Source organism: Syngnathus scovelli, chromosome 9 (assembly GCF_024217435.2).
Source record: "Syngnathus scovelli strain Florida chromosome 9, RoL_Ssco_1.2, whole genome shotgun sequence".
NCBI lineage: Eukaryota > Metazoa > Chordata > Actinopteri > Syngnathiformes > Syngnathidae > Syngnathus > Syngnathus scovelli.
Window position 1 is genome coordinate 2,751,772 of NC_090855.1, and position 21,100 is coordinate 2,772,871.

The 21,100-nt window shown below is 39.6% G+C and overlaps 3 protein-coding genes and 1 long non-coding RNA gene across 8 annotated transcripts; 1 reads left to right on the forward strand and 3 right to left on the reverse strand.

The window, feature by feature from the left end:
- The first annotated feature begins 363 nt into the window (after nt 1-363).
- Nucleotides 364-2,472, forward strand: LOC125975414 (uncharacterized). 2 transcript variants are annotated; one of them, XM_049730994.1, is made up of 6 exons: nt 364-435; nt 1,092-1,185; nt 1,254-1,366; nt 1,448-1,502; nt 1,636-1,737; nt 1,804-2,472. In XM_049730994.1, the coding sequence occupies exons 2-6, from the start codon at nt 1,171-1,173 to the stop codon at nt 2,332-2,334; spliced, it is 816 nt and encodes a 271-aa protein (XP_049586951.1). In that variant the 5' UTR covers nt 364-435; nt 1,092-1,170; the 3' UTR covers nt 2,335-2,472. The 2 variants fall into 2 exon arrangements, with proteins under 2 accessions (XP_049586951.1, XP_049586950.1); XM_049730993.2 differs by lacking the exon at nt 364-435 and adding an exon at nt 462-797.
- A 2,901-nt stretch (nt 2,473-5,373) lies between these two features.
- On the reverse strand, nt 5,374-13,574 carry snx27b (sorting nexin 27b). 4 transcript variants are annotated; one of them, XM_049730934.2, is made up of 16 exons: nt 13,408-13,574; nt 13,086-13,244; nt 12,679-12,992; nt 10,154-10,348; nt 8,328-8,559; nt 8,059-8,251; nt 7,904-7,968; nt 7,727-7,831; nt 7,567-7,645; nt 7,238-7,401; nt 7,067-7,156; nt 6,548-6,697; nt 6,266-6,394; nt 6,131-6,190; nt 5,995-6,057; nt 5,374-5,914 (listed from the first exon to the last, which is right to left on the reverse strand). In XM_049730934.2, the coding sequence occupies exons 2-16, from the start codon at nt 13,218-13,220 to the stop codon at nt 5,801-5,803; spliced, it is 2,088 nt and encodes a 695-aa protein (XP_049586891.1). In that variant the 5' UTR covers nt 13,221-13,244; nt 13,408-13,574; the 3' UTR covers nt 5,374-5,800. The 4 variants fall into 4 exon arrangements, with proteins under 4 accessions (XP_049586891.1, XP_049586889.1, XP_049586890.1 ...); XM_049730932.1 differs by lacking the exons at nt 12,679-12,992; nt 13,086-13,244; nt 13,408-13,574 and adding exons at nt 11,432-11,603; nt 11,664-11,828 and having other exon boundaries at nt 10,154-11,353; XM_049730933.1 differs by lacking the exons at nt 12,679-12,992; nt 13,086-13,244; nt 13,408-13,574 and adding exons at nt 11,432-11,603; nt 11,659-11,808 and having other exon boundaries at nt 6,009-6,057; nt 10,154-11,353.
- An 894-nt stretch (nt 13,575-14,468) lies between these two features.
- On the reverse strand, nt 14,469-15,181 carry LOC137840634 (uncharacterized). Its single transcript, XR_011087454.1, has 3 exons — nt 15,015-15,181; nt 14,747-14,920; nt 14,469-14,672 (listed from the first exon to the last, which is right to left on the reverse strand). It is a non-coding gene; the product is annotated as an uncharacterized lncRNA (long non-coding RNA).
- Nucleotides 15,182-19,294: 4,113 nt separating this feature from the next.
- Nucleotides 19,295-20,936, reverse strand: LOC125975454 (protein S100-A1). Its single transcript, XM_049731055.1, has 3 exons — nt 20,768-20,936; nt 19,913-20,075; nt 19,295-19,786 (listed from the first exon to the last, which is right to left on the reverse strand). Exons 2-3 carry the CDS (start codon nt 20,048-20,050, stop codon nt 19,628-19,630), a joined length of 297 nt encoding a protein of 98 aa, XP_049587012.1. The 5' UTR covers nt 20,051-20,075; nt 20,768-20,936; the 3' UTR covers nt 19,295-19,627.
- Nucleotides 20,937-21,100: the final 164 nt, after the last annotated feature.

Below are 21,100 nucleotides of genomic sequence, written 5' to 3' on the forward strand. Positions count from 1 at the left end.
ACTGTGACAACGCCGGCACACACCGAAAATAATTGCCTCAAATCTATTAAACTCAACTGATAGTATTAAATATTCATAATTGTTTTAGTTAAATGTGACTATTTTTTTTAAAATCAAAAGCTTGTATTTTAGGAACTGCAACAAAATTAATCTAGTGTTATTTAGTTTGGTGACTTTGGGCTAAAGTTAACTACATTTTATTTATTTGACCATAAACATCAAATAAATCATCATTTTGAGAAAAATAAATACATTATTGTGGATATTTTAAGTTCCCAGAGTACAATGTAAAGTTTTAACTTGACCTCCTATTTTTTTTTTTTTTAAGCATCTAAGCTTTAATTTTGAAATCTACGTACGGAACTCAACTGTTACCGCTAAAGCTAACTTGCAACACAGCATGCTAGTGCTAGCATGGAAACGGTAAAACAAATGGTAGGTGCAACATTTTCCTTTTTGCGACTTTAGCACAAGAAGGCACTGTTTTGAATACTTTTATGTCATCCTAACGTGAATTATGTCTTAGTAAACGTTGATTTAAAGAAACGGTTGATTTAAAGAAACGGTTTCACTATTGATGCAAGGTTAACTTTGATTGGTCCGTTGCAAAGTTGCGTCTCATTGACGTCAATGCGCGATAAAAGAGATAAATGGAGATGTAAGAGGATGAAAGAGCTTTTTGCACTTATAAATATGTGGCAACTTGCAAACTTGATCAAATCAACAAAAAGCATCAGATCAGCAGAACCGCACGGAGCTCTCACGTTTTCAAGAATGGGGAATATAACGTCCATCAAGTATGTATAAATATTTCCGAAACATTTATTTATTTTGACGCTATAAATATTAAAACGCTATAAAAAAGTCAGAAATTTGTTGTATATGGTATAAAATTAAATTACATTAAATATGCAGAGGATGCTCAAAATGATTTTGTGGAAATTAATGTAATTGCACTCTTTTTTTTCCTAATGATTTTGTGGAAATTAATATAATTGCACTATTTTTCCTAATATTGTCAGTTTGCATCTCAAGAGAGGCTTTTTAAAGTATTTCCCCTTTCTATTTTTTTTTTTTTTGTGTGTCCAAAGATCCTACTTCACCGAGGATTCCTTCAACCTGCTTGAAGAACTCCTCAAAACGACTTCTTTATCAGCCAAGGAGCAACGAATGGCCACTGCAGAGGTAAAAGATTTGGAAATAATATCTTAATACTTCAATCTATCAATAATATTGTCTCTTTGAATATACAGAAAATGTTCATGAGGCAATTTGTGCTCCTGGCCATGGAAAACCGAGTCCCACCGTGCCTGTTGCCGAAAGACATGAAGGCGTGGTTGCTGAAGAAAAGACAATTCCAGCAAGAGTGGGTGGAATATATACAATATTAAAAAATATCTTCATTAATTCACTCAAAATGAATTAACTATTTGTGTAAATTTGATAGGTACAAGGAGATGGAAAAGAGCGTGGATCCCAGCATGCTTCAAATGATTCAAGCGGTAAGTACTGAAAAGTTGAAAGAAAGTAAAAAATGCAGATGCTGTTAATATTTTATCAAGTTATGTCAAGTCACTTTTTGCGTTAGAACTCCTGAAAAAAAATAATTTATGGATTAAAAAATGCCGTTTCCAGGCCTGGACAATGACACGGATCCTACACTTGAACAAGCTTCAGACTGAAGTCCACATGGAACTAACAGAAGAGGCGCGCCTATCCCGATTGCTCAGTCGGAAGGTAAGTCAATTATTTTCCACCCTAAATGAACCAGTGGCTTAACTAACTTTTTTTTGTCTTCCCAAGGTCACGCTTGAAGGCCTCCGAAAGTTCTGGATACTACTGCTGCCTCAAGCCGAACGAGACACCGAGGATTTCCTCAGCCAACTTTGCAACAAGCTGTTGATGTTACTAAACAAGACCCAGATGACCATGGCAGAAAGACTAGATCTTTGCCCACTGTTCCACAGTGCTACTCGGTCCCTGGTGCGGCGTATCATAGAAACGGCTCTGGACAAGCTTCTGGAGGCGCTGGAGCCACCCGCCAAAGAGAAAACCATCAGCGGGACTTTGCTGCAAAGATCTGCCAATGCCAGCAAGGCCATCGGCATGATGCTGGTCAACGCTCTGGGTCCGATTCCAGTCTTGCGTCAATACGTGGCACAAGGTCATCTCTGCTGCTTCTGCGCTGCCGCCGCTTGCGACATAACTAAAAGCTTGTTCCAAAAGTTTGTTGAGAGCTCTGTAAACTACAACACCATGGACTATGATGGAACCTTTGTCACTTCACGAAACAGTGTCCTGAGTGCCATTGTGCAAATGGTCTACCTGAAGTAAAACTCTTTTTAATTCTCCGCCGCTGTTTAATACGGAAGAAGGAATTGATAGACTTGGAATTTATTAGATATTTTATATTCTCTTTCTTACTTTTTGTACATTTGTTTATTAGTCTTAATAAAATGGTTTGACATAAAATGACTCTTGTTTTTTTTTTAATTTGTTCTCTTTAGATGATATTATTTTTGGGTGAAAATAGAACTATTGAAAACAAAAAAAAGTGAAAAAACGAATAATTGAATTATATATATTTAAAAACCAAAATAAATTAAAGTGATTTTTTTTATTATATTTGAAATATATATCATTTATATTTTTAATCTATCCCCACATTTATTTTGCTATTTTAAAATTTAAATGTTTTATTTTTGTATTATTTTTACTTTTATTTTGTAATATATATTCTAATGTTGGTTTTATTTCTATACATTATTTAAAATTAATTTGACATTTCTTTATATTTTTTTTATTTTCACTTATTTCTTTATTTTTAATTTTGTTCATTGTCATCTCGCAATGGAGAGAGGTCGTGTCCTAAGTGAGTCTCGGGTTCAACTATTAAAAATGCATTATTAGATTTATCCAGGTGACATCATCGGAGTTTTGATCCTCATCTTTCTAAACTCACGTTGTGCATCAGCAGTTATTAATTACACAGCAACGGGTGAGTTGACACGGGTCGATACGGAACGGCCCTTTGTCCACTTTTGGATATTTGTCTCCCACATCTCATTAAGGGAAGTTAAAGAGGAGGAGTGCAATGAGAAAAGAGCGGGATGAGAGTGACAAGTAGAAGAACACAATTTTTCCAAAAGAGAAAGAGTGTAAACCGTGTGTCAATAAAATGATTTATTTAAAAGAATACTTTAGTTTATCACAATAAGACAACAATCCGCGGGTCGTCAGTTAGCTTTATCGACAGAGGGTGGGGGGGCTATTATCAGAGATGCAGAAATTGATACAATCCGTAAATAAATAATCAAAGCGACAAATTAGTCTCAAGCTGGACTGAGCGTGAGAAACGGAGATAAATCGAGAACATCAGACGCTTAATAAACAAAAATGGCTCCGGCAAACTCAAAGCTTATTATTGTAAAGAAAATACTGGGTTGACTTCTCCTTTAAATATTAAGCACAATCTGAGACAATAGCGAGTCATTTTAAAAGCACTTTTCCCCCCCATGGGGAATAATGCATAGAGAATTCATTTGTTCAAACAGGTAGCATTATAAAATCTTAATTAACTCTCCAGGCATGGCTTTAATGAAAAATGTCACATTCTTAAAGTTAGCCGATATTCAAGTGCGGGTTGGACCGAAGACTCCATCGAGATACAAAATAAAAAAACATATTGTTTCGTAATCAATACTATGGTGGCCCCAAATTTCCTGTTAGATCCCACGAGTGCTGTCTAAGTGCATGACGACATTTTGATGACATCATCATCCACAACACGTTTTTGTTCTGATTACCACAATAACTTTCCCAATAATTTGGGGAAAAACAAACAATAAATATCTCTTTATATCCACATTAATGTTGCATATTTTGTTTGATAAACTGTAATGATAATCCTCCCTCACCATCTCTCATTTCCATGCCGTTCCCATTAAATTATCCGGAAACGATAACAGGATATCAAATTAGACGGTTCATCACATTAAACTGCAGCGACTGTTTGTTCAGCCCTTATTGAAAATATTTTTACATTTCGCATAAATTTCTTTCGTGCTGTTGTAAATATATTCCGTCTGAAACATCTGCAGCTATAAATTGTCGTATGTTTGAATTAAGGCCTATTAGAAATCGTGTGGGCAAAGTAATCACTATCTGTGGGGGGGAGGGGGCCCCCTGCTGTTCGGTCTGGGTCACGCACACAGTTCTGAGTCGCTTTTTCTCAGACTAATAAAGACTTAAGTCTTCGGGCTTGTTTATATAATACACTATAAATTTATGACGTTTAGATGATGACTCATACAAAGTGGCTCATGAGGCAGTCACAATTTTCAAAAAAGCTTTGCATCACGACTCACAGTGTGAAAGTGAAACGCCCCGTTTATAAAAAAAAAAAATATTATATATATATATATATATATATATATATATATATATATATATATATATATATATATATATATATATATATATATATATGAATATGATATAGAATGGTAATGGCGAACCAACCGGACATTGTGGTGGTGGACAAAGAGCAGAGGAAAGCCGTTGTGGTTGACATAGCCATCCCAAATGATGGTAACATTAGGAAAAAGGAACATGAGAAACTTGAGAAATATCAAGGGCTCAGAGAAGAGCTGGAGAAGACCTGGAAAGTTAAGACTTCAGTGGTACCTGTGGTCATTGGAGCACTAGGGGCAGTAACCCCCAAACTGGAGGAGTGGCTGAAACAGATCCCAGGAAAAACATCTGACATCTCAGTCCAGAAAAGTGCAGTACTAGGAACAGCAAAGATACTGCGTAGAACCCTCAAGCTCCCAGGCCTCTGGTAGAGGACCCGAGCTTGAAGGGAAAAAGAGACCACCCACGGGGGGTGAGGCAAAAGTTTTTTTTTTTTTTTTTTATATAATTTATTTTTTTTCCCAATGGGCTGGGTCCTCACAATCAGACATATTTGGAGTATTTTCTGATAAGACTGCCATGACTGAATGCGGCCATTTAATCAAAAGGCGCTTTGACAATTTTTTTTAGGTCTCAAAGGTGTCTACAGATTTTAGGTCAGTCCAAGATGTTTTGAAACGATTTATGGTGTTGTCACGTTTTGAAACATTGCTATTTGGACAATGTTTGGAATTGCTATTTGGACAGTGGTGACCTGACTCCATTTTTCCTTTTTTGCAAGTGTGACACAAGCGCTCGGCAGTGGCAGCAAATTCAATCCGACACGCTTCAAAAGCAGCTGCAGTTTGGCACGTAGTAAACAATTTCTTAAAAAAAAAAAAGGTTAAAGTTGAGGTTTACTTGCCAACTAAATATAAGACAAAAGAGAAATCCATAGGCCACCACTGTACACGTCAAATATAGAAAAAACTTTCTGGAGTCTTCTCTTCGTTCAATTGCCACATTACAAAATGATAAATAAAGATTCCGCTGAGCTAGACTTTTTGAATGACACCGACTTGAAATATTTAGATGGACGTCGTTACGTGTGTAAGAACACACAGTTGTGGCAATCTCTCGCTTTGAGTACAAGTCAAAGGCTGCTTATTGCCATATTTTGCAATCCATTAAAACAAAACTACTTTCCAGTTTCCCTTTTAAAAGTTGCAAAACACATCTCAGTCTATTAAAGTGAACTTACCCCGCTTCGTCCCGACTTGAGTCGACTTGATCTCGATGCTCTCAGTGCATGATTTAAGGATTCACGAGATGTTTTGCAGATGTTTGCTGGTTCGCACGTATGGGAATCGCTCGTCTGTTGGATGGAAATGGAAATGTCCGTAAGCGTTCAGAAGAGGGCGGGGCTAAGCAGAGCCGAGGATTCTGCCGCGTAGTCAAGAGGTGATGATTTCTCTTGCTGGGTGTCTCCATCGCTGCGGTGTCTCAGCAGCTGGAAAATATTCTGCAAAGTCAAGACGGGACTAGATCAGAAAAAGACTCGGTCGGGTTTGCTAATTGAGACCGAGGCAGGTTTAGCTTTACCTTGCCACACATACCATCGTGGGAGACGTTCTTGTTGTCGTTGTCCGTCGCCTCCTCCTCCACCTGAGAATATTGAAAGAAGCAGATTTTTTTTTTTTGTCGACTCTACTGGAAGGTAGCTAAAAACCGCCTTTACCTCCTTTGTCCATTTTAGCTCGCAGAAAACTCTCTCGAAGCATTCATGCATGTAGTTAAACTGAAAGGACAAACAAACTGAATCCACAAAATGATCCACTAAAAAAAAAAAAAAAGAAGAGCTTTGTCTTCTCACGTAAGGCGTGAATATCTTGACCCAACGTGGTTTCTTCTCCCCTCGCGAGTACTCGAAGCAAAAAGCCATGCCTTCTTCGTCGGTGTCCCACCTCTGCATCTCGCTCCACTCGAAGGCAATCGTCTGGTTCTGAAAACAAATCGGAGTCCATTAGGACAAAGTATTAGAAGACACAATATTTCAAAGTAGGCATCGGATATCACTTGGATTTTCTTTTTCTTTTCCTGAGAGGCATGTAAGGCGGAGTGGCACGCAAAAAAAAAAAAAAGCAGTTGCCCTTGCCTCCATCGTCCCGTCCTCTGTGCAGGCGTGCAGCTTGAAGTGCTGAATGCTGATGGCGGCGATGACGTGACCTTTGCGTCTGGAGTCGCACGCACAATGAGGGAACAAGATTTCATTGTAGCCCTCGCAGCCCCGCAACAAACTCAAATACTGTGAGGGGGGGGGGGAGAGAAATGAGAGGGACAGCGCAGGTTAGTTTTATTTTGTATGATTTTGTTTTATACACCGCTGCCACAATTATTTATTTATTTCTATTTATTTTAATTTATTTAATTTATTTATTTCTAGTTGTTTCTATTTATTTCTATTTATATATATTTATATATATTTATTTATCTTTTTTTTAATGACATGCTAAATAATAAATGGCTTTTTTTTTTTTTTTTTTTAATGATATGCCAAGTGTTGTTATAATGATTTAATGGTCACAACAGGAATATAGAACACTTATCTACTTCTATAAATTCGAACAAAACCTGAATTGGAAAGCTACCGTAAAACTGTATATGAGAGACTAACCATGGGCATATTTTTCTGCTCGGCAACCTTCTGGAGCTGATAAGACTTCTGCTCTACTTTGATGAAACCTTTCTTTACATCCTCCAAGGCCTGTAAAAAAGACAAATCAAATTAAAGAGGGGGAAGGAAATAAACGTCGCACCGTTGCAGCACACACAACACAACACACACTTGGTGGAAGAAGTAGCAGACGGCAAGTTGGTTGTCATTGAGCAAGGTCTCCTCTTCGGTCGTGAAGAGCCACTTGCGCATGGTCAGGCAGGTTCCGGGAATGGCCGAGGTGTAGTTTTGCACGTACAGCTTGTGAGGGAACTCGTTGGGGGCAAGTTTACGCACTGAACAAAAAAAAAAAGGAGAGCATCTAAAGCAAGCCAACAAATGGAAAATAAGGTGGACAAATATGCCTCGAAAGAAAATCAAAATATGTCATGCATATTTTTTTTGGGTCATATTGACGGTAAATTCATGTATGTAATAAAAGGGTGTGCTCAGTTACTCACCGAAGTTGTGGTTGATGACCTCAAACAGTGCAAAGTAGCTAGCCGTTATGCTGTCCATCCCAAGTTTCATGACCAACGCCTGAAAGACAAAAATCGGGGTCAAGGGAACGTTCTAATCAGACTTTCATGATTATTTTTTGTGATGATTTTTTTTTGGTACCTGGTACACTTGGTCAGTGGTAGAATTTTTGCGAACCCGCACAGTGACTATGGTCTTATCAGGAACGGCTATTCTCAGATCCACATCCCACATGCCGTTGTAATTCTAAATTATGAGAAGAAAAGACGTGCTGGAGTGCCACAAAACACACACACACATTTTTCAGTCAATTCTTACTTCATCTGACTCCGACAGGAACTCCTGCATGATGTCGCTTTCGCCAATGACCCTCACCGAGCACACTACAAACAGAAGGAACAAGAAGTGGAAGGATGGATGAGTAAATATTATCATAACTTATTATTGATGCTCTCAACTTTCTCCCTCCATACCTCTCTCCAGATATTCTTCCAGGCCTCTGCGTCGCGAATCCAGCTGCTGTTCGGACAGAGTAAAAGGCCACTTCCCGGGTAGCTTGGGGAACGTGAAGTTAGCGAACTCTCTTTTCAGGTTTTGGTGAAGAATCACAAATTCTCGGTAGCGTTTTGAGCACAGCTGCCTTCCCGCCATGTAGACATTATAAACCTGGGAGGAAGAGAGCAGGTCAGACACTCGTGGAACAAACCTTGGAGTACTCGTGATCTTCTACTTGTGTACTCACCACAAACTTTTCCTGGTTGAGTTCAGTGTGTTTGTAGCTGGGCACGGAGATGGGGACGGCCTGCTTGTCGGAGTAATCGTAACAGGACAGGGCCGAGCCATCGTCGCCGACATCCAAACAGTCGGCTTCCTGAGGCGGGACTGAGAGCACGGTCAATAGCAGCTCCCGCTCTCCGGCCCGGATGAGGTCCACCACCTGCTTGTGCGTGGCGCCTTCGACATTCACTCGGTTACTAATCAAAGGAAGAAAGACAATACTTAAAGAATGTCAGCTAATTAGCCTTCATATTATTAACATAATTTTTGCTAAATATTGATGTTAGATCATTTCATTTAGCCTGCCACTGCTAGTTAGCTGCTAACAGTTAGCCAGGTGCTAAAATGAGCTGGCTCCCACGTCACTCACCAGGCATGTTTAACTTTTTAAAGTACATTGAAAGTCAAAGATAATGTAGTGAAAAAAAAATCGAATTTAATTTCATGACTAAATAATGTGACATCTTAGTGCCACAAAAACATGGTTGAAGGTAGGAAACAAAAACAGCAACCATAACTGAGTGGAGCATATGTTTATGCTAAAGCAGCAGCCAAACATATGTTTTAAGCTAATTAAAACAATTCCCAAAGGGGCTTGATGGTATTTTATGTTGCTGAACAGCAGTGAAGCAAGATGCTGGATAGCAGAAGGCACATCCATTTGCAATAGTCAGCTAGAACACGGACCAACAGGAAATGCTTTCAGAGGAACTTGTGACTGACAGCTGATCTAGTGTCAGTTATGTAATGCGGCATGGATACGACAAATGAAGCCAGGACGTAGAATTAAGAGGCAGTAGTGACAAAAAAAGTGGTGAGTAAGTGCAAAGCACCAACTTGGCACCATTTCAATTCGCCGGTTTTATGACTCCATAAGCAGCTCATGCAGTGACTTTTGGTCCTGCAACTTCAGCACTTTCCAGAGTGTCATCAAGTCCGTCGTTTTCTCGCGTTTCCAGGGAATGATTTATGTTTTCAATTGCCTCGGATCACCTGTTACGAGATTTTTTTTTGTCATTGAGGGGATTTCACTCTCTCTGCAAAACTGGAGGCGCAAAAAGGCATATTTTGGTAGGGATGTTACCGATCACATTTGAGTAGTCACCGATACTAAGTACCGATACCACTATTACTTTTGATATACATTTCTCCCAAAAAACAATGACGGAAAATTTTAAAGACCTTAGATGTTGAAAGAACTCGGGCATTGGGTAAAACATAGTGTACAAACAGTAGACATAGAATAGAAGAAAAAGGTGCACAACTTCATCCACATAAACGAAATTAAAACCACTCATAGGGGCAATGACGAAACCTGCCCATAAAATAACGGGGTCACCAAACTGCCAGGTTACTGCAGGCCATCCAGCGACAAAGCGGCATGCCGAAGCCAGCCAATGATTTGGCAACTTTTCCAGAGCGAAGCCAATCAGGGATGAGCGTTCCTGCCATTCTGCATACCTTTCACGCACACACAGATGATGCTCAAGTGGATGCTGCACACTCCTCACCATAGCAACAGAGCCTAACATCAGCTCCCAATCTCCACTTATTAGCAAGTCACAATTAAATGATGCTGATGAGGCTCAAGTGGCTTTGGTGGTGATGGGTACAATAAAAAGCAAGTATGAATGGGGAATAGGGGTGAGATGGAACTTGTGTGACAGGAATGTATAATGACCCCCGGCACAAACAAGCCATTCACCAGCCCAGTCCAGCTTCAACACTGCCACTCGCTGTCTGTGGCATTGACTTTGTACACAAACAATAGGAGCACGAAAATCCACTTACACTTCTAGAATCCGGTCTCCTTTCGAAATACCGGCTCGGTCGGCGGCACCTCCCGGCAGGACGGCGCTGACGTGCTGTAGCGGGGCATACAGTTCTCCGTTAATACTCCGGAGTTGCCCTCCTTCACTAACTTGGCCCCGGACATTAAAACCATAGCCCGAATCTGACTTGACTATTCGGATGAGCCGTGGGCCCGACGTCACGGCGGTACTGCGGCTCTGGAAGCCGCCGAAATCCCCGCCGGCGGCGTCCGGCGTGATGTCGCCGCTCCGGGTACCGTTACACGCTGAATGCTGAGGCAGCGGTGGACAAAATACGTGCCCCTCGACATCCGACATTTGTTATAGCATTTGTGCCATCCGCCCCAGTTGGGAAAACGGCGAATAAAAGACGGATATTAGCTGAATAAGAGCAAGCTAATCAGCTGCGCTAGCTAAACCATTAAACAGTCCGTGAGAGCGGAAAATGCCGAAAGACGCCGATGATTAACGTGACCGCGCCTCAGCGCGTTCACGCGAGCCGCATCAATGGTCCTTGTTATTTTAGCCGAATTAAGCGTGTTCTCTACCCTTTTTTGAACAAAAACACATAAAAAAATATTTTACGACTACGCCCCAAACATAAAAATCACAAGACGTAAAAATACTGCAATGAAGACAATCTTAATTTACTAAAATTGACTCGATGTACGTGAAATCTAGTCAGAAGAGTTGAACCTACTCTCAGGAGCCATGACGTAATGTGGGTATAGTTTCCCCAAAATCTGTACTCAAGTAAGAGCAAGGTTACTTTAATACCAAGTGACAAACGTTCCTCTTTAAATATAATGAGAAACAAACACGAGGAAATTCACTCGCATTTTGACACGTTTCATTATTCAAAATCTCAACACTAGACGGCAGCAGTGCACGTTTATCACCACGCAGTATAAATAGTATAACCACATTTTTCCCCACGCAAGACAGTCAACCAAATGGCTAAAACTGAGTAAATAAGTCAATTAGAATTCATGACATTTTATGAGAAGATTTAGAATCCTGTGTGCTTGTTAAAGCAAGCAACAACATATCAAATATACTTTTATGAAGGTGACAACAATGTAAGAAATGTTGCCATTAGAACACAAAACTCATTGAAGTCCATAACGCCATCACCATTGGAATCCAGGCTGTCGAAGAACTCAGTCAGATTGGTGTCAACCTGTACAAAAGCAGCAATTTAAATTATACGCAACTTTGGAATGTGAAGGAATTGAATCTTCTTCTATCTCTCACTCACCTGCATGCAGCACTCTTTACGAAGCATCAACGAGAAATCTGCTTTGGTCATAGTGTTTTTGTCTTCTGATAGCTCTGCATACTCTATAAATGTATCCTGGAGAATGCACATTGCCTCTATCACCCTTGGCTGTGTGCTTCCTGCCAACTTTGCCCGGGCGCTCATGCTGGCTCTGGAAGGAAAAAATATATATATTTGATGCTATTTAAAAAGAAAGCACCACTCACCAAACCTGTATGATCAGCTAACGATGTTCAAATGGCGTCGGCGAGAAGAAATGTCAACAGAAAATGGCTACAGAGCTTTTATACAACACTCGGCGACACACCCTTTTGCTTTCACTTTTTTGAGTTATGTGAGATGTGCTGTCATTTTTTGTTATTTGTGATCAGAAGCCTGAATTAAAAAAGCATCTACAGTACAGTGGTGCATTAAAATGCAGGTTTAAAGTTGAACTCAAGTCCAATTTTAGGGTCTATTTATTCCCGCTAAATCTAAATATGCAATTCAGATTGATATTGAGTTGGTGCATCAAGAATTAAGCAGATTACTGTATGTGTATTTATCCATCTCAAGGGGGCAGCCATTTTGTTAATACCCCATTGCAAACATCAAGTCTTGTCCCAATATCTCTGAAGATGTTTTGACATTCAACAACTGTCGATGACATTTTTATTTACTTGTTCTTACTGGAAAACATGCTTCTATTTTTTTTCTCTCTTTATGAAGGGGTCATCTTGCCCTGACACACCTTCTTTGTTTCAAATTACAACCAGTTCTTTAAAACAATTTGGTGTTGGCAGTTGAATTGATCAAACAGGTTTTTGAAGACACACCCAACAACACGCCACTGACAATAACAGTTGATTATGTACTGATTTCATTTAAGGGTTTGGAGTTACATAATAAAATGACATTCTATTTATGTACCATTTCACTGAAATAAAGTATTTTCATGTCAAGACTGGAATAACACAACGGAACGTAAACACGACCTGAGCTGACATGAAAATCACCTGACATGACATGACGTCATACGACAGGGGCGGCACTACATACGAAAATGACATGAGGCGATGTGACATGCATTGCACGCAAACTCCACAAGGGGGCGTCAAAACCAAGTTTTGAAATCAAAACTGAAGACCTCTGAGGCGGATTTATTAAAAAAAAAGAGACGCACAGCCACCATTAAGCTTCATTGTGCTTTATTGACTTGTGCTGACAGTGCTCATCGACCGCCACGGCCGCCGCCGCCGCCGCCACGGCCGCCGCCGCCGCCGCCACGGCCGCCGCCGCCGCCGCCACCCTTGCGGCCACCGCCGCCACCGCCGCCGCATTCGTCATCACTGCCACTGCCACTGCCCCCGCCACTGCCCCTTCTCCCTTTTCCTTTCTTTCCGCCCCATCTGCCTCCCCTGTGACCTCTGCCAGCCTTTTTGCGCTGAGCTTTAATCATTTTGCCCATGCAACTGATGAACTCTTGGAAGTCGAGCTGGTCATCTTCGTTCTTATCCAGCTCTACAAAGACGTCATCAATATCGCTTAGCTCGAGTTTCCCCTATGAAAACACAAAACAGGCCACTTTATATAAAGAAAACAAAAAGAAAATTCAATTCTGTAATGTGGATAAGATTACTATTTTCTCACTTACTTCATAATCAGGAGAGTTGATTTCACTGGTTACCAGTGCTTTGAACTGTTCTCTGCTCAAACAGTCAGTTTGCTCACTGGAGTACTCCTCAAAGAGATCCACAAATTTATCAATGCAATTTTGTATGTCACGCATGGCTGCTTCGGGTGGGTAAACAATCTGGTTCAGGAGAGAAAAATTAAAAAAAAACTGGAGTTAGGATCATCTAAAGTTGCAGAATGGGCTAGAAAATCATCTTAAATATGCATAAGTGCACACGAAGTTTTTATATCAACAGATCTGATCATGCAGATAACATATCACAAGTTCCATCAGTACGTACCAAATGTTCTTGTCTTGTTTTCCAACGAAGCAAGTTTGAGAATGAAGTGAATGCCTTTTATAAATGAACAAACGCCCCAACGACTCATCACACTTTTTGCCATCCTCCACATTGACAGGTTTTACAGGTTTGTCTGTGCAGTCACTGAAGACGTTGCTATTTGTGAAAAACTGTCAAACATTCCAAAACAAATAAGTTGAAGAAAGTTGTACAAATGTTTTTGTTGCATACATACATGGGGATATTTTGGCAATTTTTTTTCAATTCTTTTTTGTGTTGTTAGTAAATTAAGTGAGCAGAAAGGACTGACACAATTCACATTCGCACACATGACTGAAAAGATCTATGCAAAATTTCAATTTATTTGATTTTCATTTCTTTTTTTCATTCCCTTTTAAGCCTTTTTGGCCCTTGCTCACTACGGTGATTTAGCTAGTTTTCCGCATTACAGATACCAGTCAAAACAAGTCACGCCACATTGTGTTTACTTGTCCTATTAAACAACGTAACCATGACGACCTGTCAACATGCCTGCATGACTAACCATTCATATTCCCTATAGTAAAAATTTCTTGGTGAGAATTGTTTTCATCTGAGTACAAATTTAAATGAATCGGCTCCGAATTGTTTTTCATTTGTGCATGAGTGGAAATCGAAATCGTTTGCTTTTTAATTGTTTTTCATGTCAGCATTTCATTTGTATACCCAGCAAAAAAAAATCTCTTTCAAATAATATAAAGCTGCAGACTTACAGGCTCACGGTTTTAATTTGCAAAGCCCTCTGATCCATGAGGGCCTGAGTCCTGCACGTTTTCTGGGTCTCCTTGCTGCAACACACCTGATTCAAATGAGCTAGCATACAGCTAGCATTGCTAGCATTGACATTTAGCTAGTGCTAGTTAATTAGCACTGGAATGCAAAGTCTGAAATTTTTTGAGACATAAAAAAAAAACCTTCAGAATCTGCAATAAAGAGACAGGACCGTAAAAGGCTTTTCAAAAAAAGTATTTTATTATTTTTTTCTTATTCCTGCCATGAAAAGAAGCATACAAAAAAAAGTGTAAATTTTTCGTGCTTTATTTATTTTTCTGACTATTTGACAGTTGTTAGTTGTTTTAAACATTTTCCCCGGGCGTATTCCTGCGGTGGTATAACACGGCCAGGTTTGTCACAGCTCTGCAGAATTCCAGAATTTTGATTTCGCTATCTTTATTCTTGTCCACCTGCTGCATGGTCTGTTTGATATCATCCAAGGAGACTTTGCCCTGTCAAACAACCAAATGAAGAAAACGTCAAGCAACATAGTACCGTGAATGTGTTCACTAATTTATCCTCTCACTTCAAACTTGTCGATGCTGACTTCACTCGCAAGCATGGCTGCAATCTCCTCTTTTCCCAATCGTTTTTGCTTTTGGTTGTCTCCAGTGTTGTATTCCTCAAAGAGATCTGACAACGTTACAATGATTTCATCCAGGCGACCCATGGCGACTCGGGTTGACCAAAAGTCTTCTTCCTGTTTTGAAAAAAATAAAATCACAGACATAATTGATTTGAACATGGATTCAATTTAACCTAACGAGCATCTAGAAATTTCCTTGAGTACTTACGGTAGCTTCAGTGGACGAGGTGAGATCTCGAGTGACTCTTTGGAGATGCTCAAATGAGATGGATGTTCTTATTTTCTCCTTCTTATAAACACACAAACACATGCACTCAATCAAACGTTATTAAAAACAAACGTTTCCCACTCCACCTAGACTGGTTTCACTGTTTCGGTCTGAGCCCAATTTAAAAATTCTTTGAACCGGTCCGAACGGGGTGCGCTGGCGCCTCTCCTTGTCGTCTTGGGGCGGCAGGGAAGGCGAGGTATACCCTAAACTGGAGGTCAGCCAAAGACTGAGTCACGGATAATTTCGGCTTCAATTAACCTTTCGAGACTGTCTGAGGTGTGTGGGGGGAGTTTCTCTCTCTCATTGTGTTTAAGGTGTATTCGCTGTTAAGTAAAAACAATTATATTTATTTTAAGAATTTTGGAGGTTCTTCATCTTCATTTAGACACAATACCCCCCCCCCCCCAAAAAAAAGGCACCTGTTTCCATTCACAGAATAAAACCTAGCTTAGTGTTCAACTAAACAAGCGCACATTTTATAATTGTAAGTTTTTGTCACAGTTCTTTTTGTGCTGCGAGATTTTTCTAACGTAAAATATGTGAGGCCAATAATGTTCAGTTAAAACACTGTTTAATTATATATTATGCAATGATAGGAAACAAGATGAACGAGAATAGAAAATATTATATAACATGGATGACATAACGTGAGAGTTCCTTTAATCATGTGATCAAAAAAAATCTTAATCAGTCAAATAGAGTTTTATTTTTTGTTATAGTTGTATTGACAAGATCAGGAGAAGCAACACAAACTTCTGGCTTTCCAAAGAGTGGCAATTAAAGTGCGTTCAGCTTGTTTTTAGCATTTAGCATGTAGCATCCAGTCCAATGTGGTTAACATGAGCCAGCGCAGTGACGCAATTATAAAATGCATCGTCGAATTGACAAAAATTGAGAGCCAATATGACACGAAAAGTATGCGAAGACATCATGAAACTTGAAAGTATTTTTTTTTATTTGCCCCAAAAAAACAAGGATACTTGTTGCATTTATTTTCAATGTGCATGTCAGAAAAAGTTTGAGAACATCAATAAAGGCCAGAACCCTCAAAGGCTTTTCATATGATTTATTTTGTTATTTATTCAACGTAGCAGACCAGCAACTTTGCATTAAACCCCAATTTTTTTTTTTATTGAAGTCCATTTCAGCAATTATTTGAACCATCCCTAATAATTTGGCTTTATTTCTTTTTTTAATCCTTTACTGTCTCATTTTCTTGCGGTTGTAAATCACCGTCAGTTCAGTCACAGCTTTTCCCAAGTCAAAGAGTCTAAGGTCGACCTCTTTGCTCTCGTCCAGCTGCTTCAAACTCTCCTTGACATTGTCCAAGGTGATTAGCCCCTGTCAAAACACCAAATCAAGAACACGTTAAGACGCAGGGAATCTGGCACACGTCAGCGATCGCATCAGCGTCGCTCACCTGCAAGTTGTCGATATTGATTTCCTTCTCAAGCATGGCTTTTGTCTCAGCTGGGCTCAAATACTTGTCGCCATCGGTGTTGTACTCCTTGAAGAGTTCCGCTAACTTTATAATAACTTCATCCAGGCGGCCCATGGTGACTTTGTTGGGGAAGAGATTTCTAATTGCTGAAGAAACGAGACATTTCAGGAAATAATCATCAATATTACCCATAATTGCAAATATATTCTCATTTTCATCACACACCAAACGTTATTGCGCAAAATCCACTTACAGAATATTCAGCAGTCAAGACGAGATCCCCGTGTGACACTCAAGAGATGTCCAAATGGACTCGAGTGAGATGAATCTTCTTATATCGGACTGCTAATTCACTTAATGACACGTGCAGACAAATGCCATTAAAGTAAAACGGTTCAGACTCCACCTAGACTGGTTTCACCGTTCCGGTTTTTGTGTGCTGAGCCCAATTTGTCAGTGAAACCGCTTTTGAGGACAGCGAAACGCAAAGGGTGTTTCACAGGTTGGAGGTACCGCCGAGTAAATAAATAAATAAATATTTGTATACTTGCCACACCTATAAACATGCTCGGTGAATCACATTTGTTGAACTTCCTCAATCAATGTTTAATGTTGGGGTGAGTCATAGAAATGGCATGGACTTGGGTAAATGAAACACCTGTAACTTGGTAAAAAAATAAATAAAAATACTTGAGGTGATAGTGAGAAGGTGATGTTGGTTTAAAGAAAGGTTTTTAAGAAATGGTAAGTCAGTATGTGCTCAGTGTTGAAACAGAGTGCCATAAAAAAAAAAAAAATACAACTGGTTCATGAAGCAAATTCGAAGCTTCGTTTTCCCATCACTATGTGAGCAATAAAAGAAAGTCAAATAAGGTTTCATGTCAATATATGTCACGAATAACCAGACAGGATGCAACTGAAGATAATCAAATAATCAGTCTTTATTATTTTTTTGGTGCCAAACTTGTATTGAGACTACAGGAGAAACAAAACAGATTGAAAATATGCTAATCCTCATCTTCACCGCCATCGTCATCTCCCTTGGCACCCTGCTTCCGACCCCGTCCTCCCTTGCCACCTCTTTTGGCTTTCACGTTTTTGCGGTAGTAACCTTTAATCAGAATGGAAATGCATCTGGAAAACTCCTGAATGCTGATTTCGCCGTTGTCATTCTTGTCCAATTTGGAAAAGGCCTCGTCCAGATCGTTCACGTTAAATTTCCCCTGTGAAAGAAATTGAGGTCAACTTCAAGTGTCACTTCCACTATGACTTCCTGTCCTGACCTTATAACTCGAGGCAGTGATTTCTTTCCCCATCATTGTTTTGAACTCGTCTAAGTTCAAACAGTCGCTGCCCTCGCCGCAGTTCTTCACAAAGACATCCACGCAACATTTGATAGCGTTTTCCAGTTCACCCATGGCTACTCGGGACGACGAAAAAAGTCTGCTTCTGGAAATCGGTGCAAAGGAAGAGAGAAAAATCATGGAAAATGTTGCAATGAGAAATCCTTGAAGGGTTAATGCTAAGGGTTGGGTCAGACAGACAGACAGACGAACGGATGGACGATAGAAAACAGACAGACATAGATAGATAGATAGATAGATAGATAGATAGATAGATAGATAGATAGATAGATAGATAGATAGATAGATAGATAGATAGATAGATACTCATGGTAGATACTCATGGTAGCTAGATAGATAGATAGATAGATAGATAGATAGATAGATAGATAGATAGATAGATAGATAGATAGATAGATAGATAGATAGATAGATAGATACTTACGGTACGTACAGCAACTCAACTGGAATCGTCCTCTTGTATGACTTTTAAAGTCGTTCGAGCAAACAAACTATGACTCAAGCTCCGTTCATTGCCCAGACTGGTGTTACTGGTTCTGACTCATCTCTGTGTGATTTGCACACGAGTCAAAACATCTGAAAGAAAACAAACATAATGTGCCCATCCCTAGTTTGTATCGATGCTGCCCCCTAGTGTTTAGTTTTAGCTCTACCTTGTGTTTTGTTTTTTTTTGTTTTTTTTTTAAATTGCATGTCACATGAAAGCGTATGAGACTGTTAGCATGTTAGCACATTTAGCTAGGATTAATCATAATTTGGAAGGTTTTTTGTTACCATGCCATCCTATAATTCTGTTATATTGATAAATAACTTTTCTTTAGTTGCAATTTGGTACTCTGAAGTGATGTAATCTGTTTGAAATGGATGGATTCCAGTGCGGACTAACATGAGTGCAGATACTGTATACTCAAGCAGCGTTGTCATGGCAACATATCACATGTTTTGAATTCCTCAGATACAACTATGCTGTGTTCTAAGGGCGTGATTTTAACCACTTGCAATGCCAGATAGTGATGTGTCATCCTTTCAAGCCTTGCTCAACATTCAAGCTGTGAGGAACTTGCATTAAAGGGGTAAGTCAGGAAATAGCCCCACCAGATGGCGCTGTTTTGGGCTATCGTATGTAAATCGCAAAGCTTGACTCCATGAAAATGGATTATGCTAAATCTTTTTTCCAGCACTGTTAAATATAATATATTATATAATTATTATATATATATATATATAATATAAATGTTAATAATAACATGTCAGAAGTTCAAACTTTTAAAATGCCATAAAAAGTGGTTGATTTAGCTTTTTTTAAGTGTTGTTTTTTTTAATCTGGCTTGATGCCCACATTTTTTTGGACCCCCATCAAATTCTGCATAGCAACAACCAGCCATCCAAGCATTAGCTAAAAAAAGAAGCAATTCTGCTAGCAGATTAACATTTTATTTCAGCCGTGAAAGTTTCATTAAGACTCACATACATATACAGAATTTGTTAGCTTTGTGATTTAGTACACAGCGGAAACATTTTATGGAAAACTAGAAAGTAGTGCCAAATAGTTCACTTGCCATTTCTCAACTGGTTATCAATCACAGCGTTTCAGAGGCAGAACAAACAGGGTGGACGCCTTTGGGCTAAACTGCTTCCATGTGTTCAAATCATGCAGAATAAAAATACAAAAACAGACCTTCATGGTGTGTATAATCAGACAGACATGGAAATATTCAGTCAGAAATGCATTTATACTTTTGTGTTTACTGTTTGCCCTTCTTCTGGTGCAGCACGTAGCACTTCTCACAGGCCAAGGAGAGGCCTGCGACCAAGGGGAGAAACTCTTCAAAGTCTAACTTGTCATCTTTGTTGTGGTCCAGGTCCTGCAAGATGCAATCCACTGTTTTGGGGTTCTTTTGAGTCTGGAAAAACAAAAAAAGGGGGACAGTCATGAGGAATAAGTGAAATGATCTGATTCAGAATGCTGGTTGACTTTTAGATTAGGAAATAATGGAAATCGACACGATCAACAACTTGAGTGTTCTCACCTTGAGGAAGGTGGGCAACTCCGTCTCCAGAAGTTTCTTCAGTTCTTTTTTGCTCAGAGTCCTGCCATCACCATCATCTTTGGCGTAGCGGTGGAAGATGACAATGAGGTTCTCCATGCATTTCTCCAAATCAGACATGGCTGCAGAGGCAGGTGGATGGAAGCTGCAAATGGACAAAAAGCAGAAAATAATCAGGCGTGGCCAGGTAATGGCAAAATAGCCAAATAGGATAATTTGTTTGCTAGATTTATGACATTCTGAATTTGATACTATATTGAATGATCTATGTTTATTTAAAAGCTCACGTAAAAATAAGCTAACAATATCATCCCTATCTAAAGTAAACAGTGAGTGGACTAAAAGGGAGGATACAGGCGTTGCTTTTATTGGCACTCGGAGCAAATTCTTTCAATATTAGACCAAATGTTCCGCAACACACGGACATCCTTATCGCCTCTACCCTTTGCTCCACATCCGCCTTATTCCTATTGGATTTCACTGAGACAAAAGTCGTTAAAATAGAGTTGCATACAATCAGTTTAAACAAAAGCACAGGAAGCAGAAGGCCAGTGTCTACTTGTCACTTGAAGAAATGTACTACGTGCGCCCAAACCGCAGACCACCCAATGAATGACGCATGGGAACACACCCAATGGCAAACATTTGGCGTAAAACTGAGAATAAACGACAAAAACTATTCATTTAAATGAGTCGAAGACATCTACTCGACGTTTTAATAATGAGCGAGTTTATTTTCCTATTTTCCGTGAAGTAACACTTCTGCTATGCATGCGTAAAATGAGCGCAATCCGCCCAAAAAAAAAAGAAAAAAAAAGTTCCAGAATGAACACTTACCGTAGCTACGAGGAGGCTGAGTGAGCCAGATGTCTTTGAGAGAAAAGGAGGAGTTCAACACGAGTTTATTCGAGTATATATAGTCCTCCGGGCAACGCCCGGGAGAAGGACATGGGAGGAGATGAAGAAAAAAAAAAGGTGGGAGGGGAGTTAAAAAAAATAATGTGCTCATGTCTCTACACACCCTTTTGAATATGACTCCCCAAATGCTTTTTTTTTTCGACTATCACAACCACAAAGTTGAGTTTTTCCAACTGAAGTCACACTTGCATCGAATATAAGATGCTAACAAATCACAAGTTTCCACTGACTAAATGAAAGGGTGAATTGTAA